This window comes from Periplaneta americana, chromosome 10 (assembly GCF_040183065.1).
Source record: "Periplaneta americana isolate PAMFEO1 chromosome 10, P.americana_PAMFEO1_priV1, whole genome shotgun sequence".
NCBI lineage: Eukaryota > Metazoa > Arthropoda > Insecta > Blattodea > Blattidae > Periplaneta > Periplaneta americana.
Genome location: NC_091126.1, coordinates 50,623,652 through 50,639,709, shown reverse-complemented (window position 1 = coordinate 50,639,709; position 16,058 = coordinate 50,623,652). Strand labels below are relative to the sequence as shown.

The 16,058-nt window shown below is 35.7% G+C and overlaps 1 protein-coding gene across 3 annotated transcripts in view; it reads right to left on the bottom strand.

The window, feature by feature from the left end:
- Gat (GABA transporter) overlaps nt 1-16,058 on the bottom strand; it is a 139,972-nt gene continuing 123,914 nt past the window's right edge. For all 3 annotated transcript variants that reach the window (XM_069837399.1, XM_069837400.1, XM_069837401.1), the window contains 6 exons: nt 13,307-13,431; nt 13,120-13,232; nt 10,116-10,247; nt 6,165-6,368; nt 4,668-4,835; nt 1-789 (listed from right to left, as the gene is read on the bottom strand). In XM_069837399.1, the coding sequence (XP_069693500.1) occupies nt 700-789; nt 4,668-4,835; nt 6,165-6,368; nt 10,116-10,247; nt 13,120-13,232; nt 13,307-13,431 (832 nt within the window). In that variant the 3' untranslated portion in view covers nt 1-699. The remainder of the gene's footprint in view (nt 790-4,667; nt 4,836-6,164; nt 6,369-10,115; nt 10,248-13,119; nt 13,233-13,306; nt 13,432-16,058) is intronic.

The window sequence follows — 16,058 nt, the reverse complement described above, 5'->3', positions numbered from 1 at the left end:
TGCGTAAAAACATCTTTTTATTGAAAACAAATGTTACAACTTCAATAAGAATTAATTCATGTTATAATTTATGTGATGTTGAAAAATTCTGTCCCCACAAAGAATAATAATGATAGAAAATCAAAATACATTTCACTATGTGTGTTTATATGTTTATATATGTATATGTTCATATTACTGAGAAGCATGCAGATTAATGTGGGATCAACATTAAGAACTAAAAATGGAATAGAATGGCCCAACTAACTTCATATCACGTACTAATAATGTGCTGTCATTGTTATAAATAAATTAGTTGTAGCAGAAGTCTTCACGTTATTAAGTGAACTTACATGAATTTATTATACATGTGCAATGGTGAAGGGTCACAAGTTTGTACACATAAACTGATAACTGCGATTAAATGTGATGACATGAAACTGCTGTTGGATGCTTGCCTTGAAATGTTTTATAGTAAAAAATGAACAATCCATTAGTTTTTCATTAAATGAAACACACCACTGATTGCACAGACGCAATTATCCCCCCTTCAAAACAGAATGCAATACACTGTTATGACATGGCAGAGTTTCTTCTGTAAGTATTATGGTGTGATGTCCGCCTCACTCTTAACATCAAGGATAGTCACAAGTACGTTACTCTTCCGCTGCAAGCACTTTTCAGAGTCTAGAGATCAGCGGGCAGTCTCGAGCTGACAAGTTACAAAGAAGTTATCTCTGAAGATGTTCCTGTCATCTTTCCTCTAAGAGAGGCCACGTCGTCTTCTATCCGAACTAGAAGTTTGATTCTCTGTAAAAGAAAATGGGGAAACCAGAATTAGGTTTGAAAATCATTATTGTTTGCTGCATTTAAAGCAGAAAGATCTGAATAAATTAAAGGGATAAATAGGAACTTGGGTTTTAAAACTTAATTACTTTTCTCTCTTTTTTTTTAGTAGGTTATTTTACGATGCTGTATCAACATCTTTGGTTATTTAGCATCTGAATGAGATGAAAGTGATAATGCCAGTGAAATGAGTCTGGGGTCCAGCACCGATAGTTACACAGCATTCGCTTATATTGAGTTGAGGGAAAACCCCAGAAAAAATCTCAACCAGGTAACTTGCCGCAACCAGGATTCGAACTCAGGCCACTTGGTTTTGCGGCCAGACAAGCTAACCACTACTCAATAGGTGTGAACTACTTTTCTCTTACGAAATGTATAAAAAGAGTTTGTGATTATACAAATAACTCATCTAAGGGCTTCTTTCGTCTGTTACAGTTACAAGTAGGCTGCAACTTTTATTCAATTCTAGATTTTTAAAATTATTTTTCTTATATGAGTGCAACTGAAATGTCAGAAATTTTTATTCAAATTATGGTGGTTTTTACTCAAACATTAGCTAACGTAACATAAAATCAGTTTTATTGAACACTTCTTGTATACTGGTAACAAATAAGTGATGAATACAGAAACACTCTGTTTGTTCCTAAAGCATTAGTTGAACATTAGTAGTTAACCAAAGATTTATGTCTCAATTTCAGAAATACTTACAAAGAAGAGAATATTTTATTGTCATTAGCACAGGGCTGTGTTAAACAAGTGAAATTCATATACAAGTATGCCATAATAAGAAATATTGACAATGTGCTTTACTTAATTTCAGAGTTATATAAAAATAAAGAAACCAGTACCATACATTTATTTTCCCTCAAATTCAGATATACTGGTAATAAAATTGCAAATTAACCCATTTTTAAAATATACCTCAAAATTTCTTATATTCATAATTTTGACAAAATTAGGCAATAAACTGTACATTTGTATAGTCCCGTCGCTCTAATTTCCGGCAGCCAATCACGTTGCCAGTCGGCTACATTTAAACGTGTGCATCTTGTGATTTGCTGATGCATTTCCTAAGGCTCGATAAATACTTAATATAATAGCCTGCCATTTTGGCTCTTCTGTTGGGTTCGCAGAAAGCACATGAGGACGTTATTTGCTGCTCAATTATTTGCTCAATTAGAGTGCGTTTGATTTATTATCATAGGAGCTACGACATGATAATGTTTAACGATGCGGCAAATAGATCCCTCGTCTGGCAGTTCGGCAACGAAAGAACAAAAATGGCGAACGATACCACCTACCTAGACTTTATAGAGCCTTCACTTCCTAAGATGTAAGCAAAGCGGAGGAGTCACGCTGGGAATAAAAGCGTCGCGACTACAGTATATGCCATTTTCATAGTAATTCTGAGTTATAATTAAGCTAACACGTGGGGTATCTGTACAATTTCTGTATTATGTGTTATGGAAGTGAAGAGTGATATGTGTACTGGTAGACTGTAGAGCACCAGTAGTATAACCTGAAAAAATATTTCCATACACTAAAATGGGAATTACTTCTAATTGAGGTTCTGGCTGATATATCTATTATCAGGCATTATATCTCACTTGACAATATGCGTCAGAGGAAGAACAATTATTGCATACATCTCAAAACTGATTAGTGTAATATGTTACTAATCAGCAATGAACAATGTATGCAATGTAGGGGGAAAGGAACTGGCCACCCTACCACAGTATCTCCTGGCTTAGTTGCCTCAAGAGTGATGCCTTATTGGTGTCACTTCACATATGTGGTTCCAACCAGTCTTTGGACTGCTGTCTAAAATACATACAAAAATGGAAATGGAAGAAAGTATAGTAAGCAGATAATAACTGTTTTTCAGCAACTAAATTTTTAAGTTTTCGCAGTAAGTACATTACACTGTAGGACTGCATAGCATAAATCTATGTTCAGTCCAGTTTAATTTTACGTCTAAATGTATTTGCAAAAACTTTACTCATATACAGCTATTAATATTGCAATTAGTCAGATGAAAAATAATATTTCAATTTTACTTTTATTTAAGGAAAGTTCATTGCTATCTAACTGTGAGATAACCATATCCATTATTATCTAGTTTTTGGCCTGAATATTCCTAATGTCATCCCCTGTTGTAATAAGAACGGTGTATGTATCATTGACTATGCAGTTCAAGTAATTATAGATAACTTTACTTGATACACTGCTAGGAGCAACACTAATGTAATTTTTCACTTATAGACTGATTTCCGCTTTGCCATTTTGCACTATCAGACTTATTGCACACTCCACAGAATTCAAAGGATGACTAAATTTTACAGAAAGGACAGAAATAGATGTATTGACAGAGAGACTTCTAAGTGTTAAAATCCTTTCATACAAAAGAAAGTACTGGTAAGTGCAACTTCCGACAGTGCCCACCAGAGGGTTTTTCCAGGTAGAGGGTGAAATTTCTTTCTTGCACTCATGGTGCAATGACCCTCAGTACAGTCACAGCAACATATTTCTTCACCATGCTTTTAAAACATTACAAGTTTGACAATTTATACGGAATTTTTTATTCATTTATAATCCGAAAAAGTCTTACAAATGGGATTTGGAAGTGTTAAAAGAGGGTAAAATTACCGAGGATTGTATATGAAATGTCCACGGACAGTATAAAAAGAGCATAATGAATGGGAAAGCGTTATAAGCAGGGCATATTAAAGGGATTTTACTTTATGTAATAATAATTAAGTTCCGGATTCAGACTAGGGTGGTGACGGGATTTTTCTTGTTACCAGAACTTCCAGGATCAACTGAGTCTCCTCACTCCTGTCAACTATAGTACCGGGTCTCTCTCGGCGATAAAAGGTGGTTGGAGCGTTGTGTTCTGTGTCCATGCTCCCTGTGCACCTTCATGGCTTGTAAAGGGGATACCAGGAAAATATTAATAAATGATTACAAGACAAATTAATTTGGAGACATAGGTACAATTTTGCCTCTGATTGAGATTCTGGCTCATATGTACATCTATTATCAGGTAGTACATCTCATTTGACGATATGTGTCAGAGGAAGAACAATTATTTGTATACATCTGAAGTCTGATTAGTGTAACATGTAACTAATCAGCGATGTATGCAATGGAGGGGGGAAGGAACTGTTCACCCTACCATATTATCTCTTGGCCTGGTTGCCTCATAAGTGGTGCCTTGTTGGTATCACTTGTGAGATTCAGACCCGTCTTCGGACAGTTGACTAACAACAACAGGTACAATTTATACTATTGCATTTGTCGCATGTCCTTATGTCAGAAACAAAATCATAAGGGAGAAAACTGCTGCAACTAAATTAGAATAACTTTCCATTGTGTGATATCTTTCGAATAATTACCCATTAGTTTTCTTTTTTTAGTGATTATATTTCATGTAGGCTTCAAATATCCTGGTTCAACTGGCTTGTAGATATTGAAAGTGAACAAAGTACGGTATGTCCAGTAGTTCAGAAGAAATTGCTGTAAACAAATAGATGGACAAATGGCATGACAAAAAAAAAAATAATTTTCTCTACGAGGAATGCTGAAAACGTTTGTTTTATAAAGATCTGGAAATGGATTTTTGTACCATCACAATACTTCTCCTTTACATTTCTTACAGAGAGAAGGTAACAATACCATAAATTCTCTGTCTCAAAATTCACCTCTTCTGGTCATGATCCTGCTACAATCCTATATGCTGACAAAGACCACAATTAATGAGAGAGCTTAATTAAGTCAATAATGCCCAAGTTAGTAGTTTTGTATAATTGTCGACTTGTTAAAGAGATCTTTAAATTCATTACTGTTCTGGTATCTCCTGGTGTCTTCATCCAAAGATAAACCATATAGCCAGGAATGCACAGCATGGAAGACAAGGCTGTTAGCCAGCCCAAGACGTGACTCCACCAGGGATACTCGTAGTCTAGATACTTGATTGGTGTCCACTGCACAATGTTGAAGAAAAATACTCCCTGAAATCAATAACGCACAAGTTGTGCAAGTTTCTCGGACAGTCATATATCTCAGAACAGGAGAAAAACCAACTGCAGCTCGTAAACAAAAGCCCAGAGTTGGAGCTGTTCCTACAAAAAATTGAAAAATACTTTTTATAATTATCATGGATCAAATTTCAATTTCTTAATCTTCATAATCGTTACAGTATGCCGGTAAATGTGTTTGAAATTGTTGATAACTAATAAGACTACAGAAAAATAAAAATTATTTTCAGAAGTGTAGTGGCATAGAGACAAGCTTTCAGATTAGGTAGTGAGAATGGGTAGTCCTGTAGTCGGGAGTTTTTAGCGAGTAGAAGGGAAGGAGATGTCACTGCAAGTGTAAGTGGAGTTGAGGATTCTTTCACTCTCTCTTCTATGCTCATGCTTGATTACATTAGCCTTAGCTCTCCCTCTCCTATTTCAATCTGGCAAGATATACTGATATGCATTGCTGCACTGGGGTGTTTTGTTAGTTCTTTGTTTATTGCTACTTGTGAATATTCGTATTTAGGTGTTGTCTTCTAGTGTTTTATTAAGTGTAGACCTCATTGGACTAGAAAAAATAATACTTTTCTAAATATTACAAAAACTGCTCGCAACTTCCAAACCAAACTGAAAGAGTTAGAGGCACCAAGACCGAATGTCAATAAACTTTTCAATGACCACTTTGCAGTGCAGAGAGAGAGAGAGAGAGAGAGACGACGACGATTAATTCTATTTGCAAACAGATAAATTAAGATAGGCTTCTCTCGTGTAAAATGTTATCATCAGGCCTAGCAGTTTCGGTCCTGTGAACGTAAGGTTAATGGTACATTTACTGTAGCATATTAGATGTTAGTGGCGTGGCATGAGCAGACAGTCATATAAACAAAGCTGTGTATGCATCGGTGGGGTGGACTATCTGCTGTGTGCACGAACAATTTTAGTAGACTACAAGTTGTTCCTAAAATAGGTAGTCAAGGCTAAGTTGCACAAACTTCATTCTGTATTACAAAATACATTTTGTGTGTGTGTGCACTGCAACAAATTTTGCTGATTAACTAAAAGAGAGAATTATTAAATTTAAAAAATGCTGTAAGTTTCTTTTCATTTTTACTTCTGTTGAGTTGCAAAAAATCGACCATTAAACTTTCAGTTACGATAACACGCATTGAAATATCTTCTTATTGCACCATCCCATTGGCCACGTGCTTGTTCATTTTCACATACAATAAAGGAAAATGTACCAAAATTAAATGTTCTTAACTTTGTTATTAATTCTTTTTCTGTTTTGATATGTCATAGCTTTCTGAATTTCTTACTTACCACACAGATGAGTGGCGTAGTGAATGTCCAACACAGCTTCCAAAACATGAATGGATAGTAGCCGATCATGTCTTTAATACCATCATAAAAACGGTTTACTCCAAATGCCCATGAAATAGCAATACACTCGAAGAATATGAGGAACAACAAGCAGAAACCACTGACAGCATATGAATCAAGGATTTGGAATACATACATTCCACCCTAGAACAGAAAAGTGTGTTCAGTTTTTATTAAAGGTACAATACAGTAACGTGCAAATTAATCCGAACACGACATATTTTTACATTTCTGTCATTGTTGGCCTCACAGCTGCTCATACCGCTTTAATTGACATCTTTAGTACGTATAATTCCATTGTTTAAGGTCTGTCGTTATTATTTTTTTTATAATATGTGATATTTTGCCTCTTGTTTTGTACTTATAAGCATTTCAGTTGTGTTGAAGACTTAATACTGCAATCCTGTGTACATTCTGTCGTCTTCACAAATGGATACAACTCCACGAAAACGGTCTAAAATTATAACATTAGCAGAGCATTCTTCTATGACACAGAGGCAAATTGTGCAGAATGTCACATCGGTTTGGCTATTGTTAATTCGATCATAAAACGATACAGGGAGACTGGATCCATCACACCCCAGAAAAAAGGAAACTGTGGCCGGAAAAGGAAGACTTCACCTGCAGATGATCGTTTAATTGTCAGGAAAAGTAAATTAAATCCTAGACTAACTGCTGTCGACTTAACCCGCGAGTTAATGGCTATCACTGGGGCGAATATTTACGTCACAACAGTGCGGTGTAGGCTTTTGGAAGCTGGATGAAGGGCTCGTAAGCCTATTAAGAAGCAACTGCTAACCCCTGTTATGTGCAAAAAACGCTTAATGTGGGCAAAATTACATCAACACTGGACAGTGAATGACTGGAAGAATGTACTTTTTTCCGATGAGTCTCATTTCGAGGTCCACAGCCACCGTGTTTCTTACGTACGGAAAGGATCCGAAAAAGTAACAGCAGCTCATCTCCAACAAGCACCCAAATACCCCCCTAAAGTAATGTTTTGGGGTTGTTTTACACCTGAAGGGCCTGGAGCATTAATACCTATCAAGGGAATGATGAATTCTGACAAATATATTCACTTATTGGAAACCAGAATCGTACCCCAGCTGCAAAAATCATTTCCGGATGGCAGAGGTGTGTTCCAACAAGACCTGGCACAATGCTTACGTCTCGAAAAACTACAGAATTCTTCAACAAGAAGAATATTCAGGTACTCACTCCCCTGGCCAGGCAACTCACCCGACATCAACCCCATTGAGAACTTGTGGTCAATTTGCAAAAGAAGAATGCAAAAAATGGATTGTTCTACAAAGGAGAAGATGATTTCTGCTCTCATTGGTGTATGGTTTCGCGATGAAGAAATGAAGAATATTTGTGGGAAATTAGTGTAATCCATGCCAAATCGTCTCAGAGCTGTTATTAGGAACAAGAGAGGCCACATAGATTATTGAGGTATGTCTTAGATCCTTTTTTTTTTATCCCGTTTGAGTGTTTTTGCATAAGTAATTATGTTGTTCGGATTAATTTGCACGCTACTGTATTATTTTGGTGAGTGAAGAACCATCTCACCGAAAGGAAGCAATTAACGACAAATATATATGATGTCATATTATTTCGGTGAAGTGAACAGCAAAGACATATGAATCATAAATGTTAAAGTGAACAGCAAAGACATATGATTATTTCTGTCGTTTTGTATCGAGATAGAATATGAATATTACAATAATTTTTTAGTGGTAATTTAATACGAGAATCATTTTGTATTAAGATAAAATAGGAATATTACAATCATTTTTAGTGGTGAATTAAAAAGAGAATCGTTTTGTATTGAGATAAAATATGAGTATTACAAGAAATCTTTAGTAGTAAATTAAACGAGAATCGTTTTTTATTGAGATAAGATATGAATATTACAAGAAATTTTTGTGGTAAATTAATACGAGAATTAGTCACAAACTAAGATACTGGTAATGAGTATGAAATCTTTTATTAATCTAACAAGTTTCTCAAAATTTAATTGTAATAACAAATCACCTTTTATTAAAGTCTCCTTTTTATTAAAACACTTTTCTACTGACGAGACCAAGAGTCAAAGCTTTACTTGTTATGAGCCAGATGTGTCAATAAATTTCATTTTAACAATTGTGGCTCACTATTTTCATATTATTTCGGCGATGATTGTTCCATCCGAAACAAGAAATTCAGTTCCAGCAGTGAAATAATTATTCTACTGGAAGCTCATGAATTCTGTTGGATTCGGTTCCATTCAATTTGACCCACCACTTTCTGCTATCTTCCATTTAAATACATTGTGGAGAGAAATTCTGTTTGATTCGATTCTGCTAAGTGGGAGCGGTCCTTAACAGGTACATGCAACAGCTGAGACTAACAGAGGGTATATGGAGTCTGATTTGTGTCTTGCATTAAAATTTTGTATGTTTTGATTAGTACAATTTGTAACAGGAAACATCAGCAAAGAAAGAATGTACTCACAAGATAAGGCCAAGATATCTACAGTTTGGAAAATCCTTTTATAGGATATCTTTTATGCATACTACTTATCATTATTCTAAGGGCCTTCTTTGTAAAACAAAATGTTTGGCTTCAGATAAGTTAGCCCAAAATATTAATGCATACTTTTTTAATTATAGAATGAAAGTACCAGTAAGCAAAGTGTGCCAATTTAGGTTCTTTATATTGCCAATAGAAAATAAGAATCTTACTGCATAACAGGGAAAGCCTAATTTAGAATTACTATATTTTATGTGTGATTTTCAGTTAAGTGGTTACCCAATTCAACAACAAGAAATAGAAATTTTATGCTTATAAATTTATTCGAGATCAGTCCCATTTAATCTTATAATCTGTGGCATTACAGCCCATGAAGGGCCAAGACTGACCAGCCGGCTGCTGGCCTCACGGCCACATGCCGAAGCAGAGGTGGACGATCATCCAACCAGAAGTCCACACCTGTGGAGTAACGGTTAGCACGTCTAGCCGCGAAACCAGGTGGCCCGGGTTCGATTCTCGGTCGGGGCAAGTTACCTGGTTGAGGTTTTTTCCGGGGTTTTCCCTCAATCCAATATGAGCAAATGCTGGGTAAATTTCGGTGTTGGACCCCGGAATCATTTCACCGGCATTATCACCTTCATCTCATTCAGACGCTAAATAACCTAAGCTGTTGATAAAGCGTCGTAAAATAACCTACTAAAATAAAAAAAAATCCAACCAGAATGGAGGTATCATGTGATTAGCACGATGAGCCCCCCAGCCATTATAGCTGGTTTGTGTAACCGGATTTTGCTACCTATCGTAGCTTCCCAAGTGTATCACGATGCTGGGTGGGCACCAGTCCCATACACTGGCCGAAATTTCATGAGAAAATTTCTTCCCCCATGAGGACTCGAACCAGCACGCATTTATTAACGCGAGTCCTAGGCAGGATGCCTTAGACTACGACGCTATGGTGCGGGACATTTAATCTTATACTGAAGGAAAACTGAACATATCACATTGTACTAACTTTTACTACGTGGATAGGAATCCATGTTACACTTTATACGTAAGGTACGTAGCTGTGAGAGTAGATATAAAGACTTTCTCAGAACAACAGAATATGTACAGTGGTAGAAGGAAATTTCTCCAATTTTTTATGTACTTTCACCAAAAGAATTCTCAAACAAATCTGTGAGATCTATGTGACAAATCTCCCTGTTAATTGTATTAAAAAATTTATAACACTGTGATATTAACCGAATTCATGGTGATAATGGGCAGGCAGCCTACATCATAATATTATCGCTGTTAATTGGATAAAAATAACTACAGTATGTGCATTTAGAAAATGGAAAAATTTTTATTTGAGAAATAAGTGACAGCAAACATACTAACCTGTGATATGCAGGAGAGACCAACAACGTATGATAAGATACACACAAGGGCTATGAAGAGTTCTTTGCGTCGTCGGAGGAGATGGGGCCATTCATCGACCATAGCAGTTATGAAACCCTCCATGGTGCAGAACTGCAAACATTGAAATTTTAAATACCGGTAGTTAATGAGTTGTGCTTATTAAGAAAACTTACAAATCTTAAACAGCCCTGACAGATAACTCATTTCATAAAACGAACATTGATCATAGAGGATAACTCTTTGCATGTATCAGTTATCTTTATAGCCAGCGTTTTGTGTAGACAATAATCATACAGGCAATAGAGAAGCATTCATTGTCTTTAATGAGCTATGGAGTAAATAAAAACACTATTAAGCAAAACATTATTTTATATATGATAATGTTTAGTCACTTTATATAAAGAGAATTATGCATATATTTTTATAGAAGATTCAGAATTTAAAATAACCTCAAAACGCGTGGTTATCAAGTTAGAGAAGAAATTGTGTGCAACTGGACTTGTACACATTTGGACACTAAAAATATGCCATGTCTCTATGAGTATCATAAAATGTACAAAATGTGCTTGGTTATACAGTTTTTATTTGTATATATTTCGTTTCTAGTAAAATAGGACACAATTTCTTAGAAAGTGGTCTAACACTTTACGAAAATAAAACCCTGCAGTTTTGGACAGTAGACTATACTCTGCGTAGTAAGTCTTGAAGTACCACTACTGTACACAGTCGATATACAAATAAGACTTTTATAGGAAAATTATGAAGTCAATTGGGGTAAGTGTAACCCAAGAATTGCAGAAATATAGCTGGAAATTTTAAAATTTGAGAACAGGTAGATTGAAATATTCTTCAAATGATGTAAAATTATCAGAACTTTTGTTCGATAAATGTAGGAGATAATGGCTTATTGTTTAAATCACTTCCCAGTCATATGGGAGATGTATAATCTACATTTCTATGGCATTAAGAGAACACATTCATAGTGTTAATCTACTTCTTGCGTCAGTGTATGGTGACTGCTTTGAAGACATAAACTCTTAAAGAAACCCGTACAATAAAAAAAAAAAACACTGATTTTCATTTTTGTTTATTTTAAAGAAAGGAAATTAATAATAAGACGTAAATTAAAACAAAGTTACAAGTTGCAAAAGGGTACATTTCTTTTCTAAAATATTTATGTTTATATAGTCTGATAAGAAGGAAGGCTGAAAATGCGCTAAATAAACATTTCAGCCATAGTAAGTGCAAACAAGAATTTTGTTATACCAATCCAACAGCAGTGTCAGTGAGCTATAAATTAGTACCGGTATAGTTTGTAGAAGATATTAGTTCTAAAGAAAACAACAAAATGAAGCAATACATTTGAACATAAAGACAATCAAAACCAAAATCTGACCAGATAATTGGGTATTTAAATGAATAACATTACGAAGTGATAAATGGATCACATTTGCCCCAGGTTACACTTTATTTTATTTTGTTATTTAACAATGTTGTATTAAATACTGGGCTGTTATAGTGTCGATGGAATTGGTGATAGTGAGATGGAATTTGGCGAGACGAGGCTGAGGAATCGCCACGTGATTACCTGACATTTGCCCTGTGGCTGGCGAAATTCTCGAGAAAATCCAACCGGGTAATCAGCCCCAGCGGGAATTGAACCCACTCTTGAGTGCAACTCCAGATTAGTAGGCAAAAGTGCCTACTGCCTGAGCTATGTCGGTGGCCAGGTCACTCTTCCCCCAGCGTGATAATACATGAGCATAAGTGTATGATAACCTACATCTAGAAATTCGATTACCTTTATAACATTTAATTATACATCTTGATTACACAACTTTTAACTTTAGGAATAATTTATGATGATCACTTTCACGTGTTGAATGTAATCTAGTTCTGAAGATGTCTACTACTAACAAGCAAACATTCTGAAGGGGGCAGATAAAAAAATAATTTTTTCTTCTTTCACCATGTTAATAATGTCAAAACAAGTGCCTATACAAATTTTGGCCACTCGACTGCAATTACGACGGCCGTAAAAAAAATAAGTTTGCCAGGGGCCGTTAACAGTAAGAAAACACAATTTCATTGAAAAAAATTATTGTAACAGACAAAGAAATTGTTGAGCTATTTTTCAACATATTCCCCACTGGAATTGAGACATTTGTCATATCATGGGATCGACAGAGAGGTGCAGACGGCTGTCAAACAACTGATTGTGATCCCAGGTGGCTGACTTTTACGACACAAAGATACAAAAATTTATCCCATGGTATGACAGATATCTCAATTCCAGTGGGGGATATGTTGACAAATAGCGCAAAAATTGCTGTATTTGTTTCAATAAAACTTTCCATGCAATTGTGCTTCTTTTCTGTAAACGACCCCAGGGAAAATCACTTTCTGGTCGGCCTCGTAATTGCGGTCAAGTGGCCAGAATTTGTATAAGCACTCCTTTTGACATTATTAACATTGTGGAAGAAAAAAAATTAAGTTTTTTATCTGCTCCCATCAGAATGTTTGCTTGTAAGCTGAAACTAGCAACTAGATATTTACAAACTTAGTTTACATTTAACACGTGAAAGTGATCATCATAAATATATTCCTAGAACATGTAATTTCCCAAATTCATTGTATATTATTTCACCTCAGTTCTGCCAAAAATATGGGACACCCCTATTTTTGAATACAACAGTCCAAAAAAATGCAGTAACAAACTTGAAACTGTGCCTAAAACTAAATACATTCCTCTGGTAATGCACAAAATGTATAACTCTATATCAACTTTTTAATATAACAGAACTTATAACATTACGGTATAGTTGAATGTGTTATAATATTTCACCGCTGATTACGATATTATATTTCAGTCTGCAAGAATATTTATACTTGGAGTCATTCTAACCCCAGGTGACTCTACCCTTTGTTAATACAAATATTTGAAGTGAAAATGGTTGTATAAAAATAATAAAAGTATGCATACCTGGCTGTCCAGTCCTATGCAAAGCAGCATGAGGAAGAACAGGCAAGACCACATGGGGGCGCCAGGGAGCTGAAGCACGGCTGATGGATACGCCAGGAACGCCAGCCCCGGGCCTGTTAGTACAATATCCATGTATAAACTGTTTTTGGAACAAGTGTGCTTTGAAAATAATATTCAGGTGCCTTACCAGAAGCTGCTACTTCTGCCACTGGTTTCTGTTGTTCATGCGCCATGAAGCCCACAACAGAAAAGATGACGAAACCGGCAAATATACTGGTACTCGAGTTGACAGAACATACAATTAATGCGTCCCTGTAATTAAAAATAATTTTGTCCTAAAACTGCTCAAGAAATAGAAAAATATTTTTTTATCATATCTGTACACGTTAAAGGCTGAAAGGTGTCTAAATGGAATTAGCCAAGAGAACAAAAACTTTCTTCTTCAGATGTCTTCGAAAGAGGTGATTAAACTTTCTGAGCCTTAATATAATGTATATTAGCTGAACCTCAAATGAATAGAGCATGTAACTTAACAGTTAGGTTTGACATTTATCAAGAGAATTTTCCATATAACTTAATGGGAAAAATAGAAATTTACCGATATATTAGTATTTTACACATTAATAGCTACTATCTATTATAATTTTAAAAGATTATATTTATATACAGTCACTGAAAAAAGTATATGGGATTTCATACTCAAATAGCTTGCAAGGACTGGTATGTGAGTTTTAATTATAATACCGGTATGTAAAAACTCTCACAGTTTTGTTTCCTGTCCTATTACGTTCTACCGTCCATAAGGAAAAGATACCTAGGCCTGCCTTTGGAGTGATTTTTTTTTTGTTGAGATCATAACAGAGGCGTAGAAGCCTTATACCATACTTTAAAGGCAAAAGAAGACATTATTAAGTCTCGATGTTCTGCAGACATAAAGGCTATAGTGATAACAGTACTCTATTTCCCTCTAAGTGTTCTGAATCATATAAGGAGTGATGGTTGCTATGTGTCAGTAATTTTCTTTCTCATATGAAGCACGTTATGGATTTTCTCCAAGTACACAATTTCTTTTTACACATCCCCAAATGAAGAGATCTGTGTATGTAACTATTAAATTATTTAGATTCAATAAATAATGACTTCTCTGTGTTAACACAGTACCCGCATGTATGTATGTAAAATCAGGGTACCTTGGGGCCAGAAAGGGGGTGTAATTTTATGCATAAATGATTCAATTGAAACATTAAATAAAAATTGAAGATTGTCCCAGACGTGCTGAATTTGAGAATAGCATTCTAAATGATCCCGATACTTAAAATGATAAAGACTATTGGTACCGGTACTTCATATATTTAATTTGCTACGAGGCACTTTAATGTCTATGTTAATCATCACAATTGCAGAATATGGGGCTTGGAGCAACCAAACAATATTCATGAGTACATTCATGATAGACCTAGTACCTACTCCGAAAGTGAATGTGTGGTGAGGGTTGATGTATAATCTTATGTTAGAACCACTTCACCCTCTTAGATCTCTTTACATGGGAATGTGTAAAAAAAGTTGTTTACTGGAAGAAAATTCAGTTGTTTACTGGAAGAAAATTCGTAAACTGTTTCGTCTGAGAGAGAAGTTCAATACACAGCAGGCATAAGACCTGACATGATTAGGTCTAAGTAGATTTAAAGGGAAGTTGAGTATCTCTGTGATATGTGCAAAGCCATGAATGTGTCACATTCAGACTTAGGCCTACTAAAGTTGGAAATACAAATTGGATACATTTTACAAATTTTAAAAGAAAATCATTCCTTTTGTTACATTATTTTGTAGGTTGGAGAATGAAATCATGGACATCTTATTCTATGACCATGTACACTTAGCGGCAAAAGGAATGGGCCAGCTGACAATTTCTAAGTTCCAGAGACATAACATGACGCATGCTCGTCTCGTCAAAGCCATAGTTCACCAGGTAACACATAATTAAACCATTTAAATTTGCTGTATTTTGTTTAAGAGTCTAAAATATGTAATAAAATCTATTGGTGGGTTGATTCTAGATACATCAGGGCCTTTGAAGAGTGAAATAATAATAAAATTGATAAATACAAAATCAACTGGAGCGAATATGAACAGGAAAACAACGTATTATGGCGAACAGAAAATTAACAGTTACAGTAGCGTAAGTCGTTACAGCATTGGTCTATTGAACAAGTTGACAGTAGTAGCTCAAGGTTCGAATCTCCCCCAATCTTCTTTTTTTCATTACAAATTTGCCATTTTATGTGTCTCGCAAAGCTATAATTATGTGGCGATATCTCTTAGAATATGCCCAAACTCTAATAAATAATAAACCTCCTTCTCTCTTTCAAGCAATACTGCTATCTGTTAATATAACGTTCTGTCTCGTCATTATGCTTGAAGATGGCACAGAAACAATGACTCATTGCCCTGGTTCGGATAGGTTATTCTGCGTATGCTACTCTCCGACAAGACTTCGATTGGAGAAATGTAATTTTCTCCGACGAGGTAATTGTCTCCAGTAGCATTCTGCGTATGCTACTCTCCGACAGGACTTCGATTGGAGAAATGTCATTTTCTCCGAGGTAATTGTCTCCAATAGCAATGATAGTACTGCCCTAGTTTATTGTATGAATGGCCACTGATACGATGAATGCTTCGTGAGACGAATTAACAATTAGTCGGGTTGCGTGAGGGTTGCGTGTTGGGGTGGATGTCATACAATGGGGCAGGACTTCTGGAACGCATCCACGGGCTGTTTACGGCAGAAGTCTACAAACACATTTTGGCAAATGTAATGATCCCTTCCGCCTGAAAACGATATCCAGAAGGAACACTTTTCTTCCAGCAGGATAATACACACTGCCAACCGGATTCAAAGATGGTTTACGAGGAGGCGTGATGTCGACCCAGTCGACTGG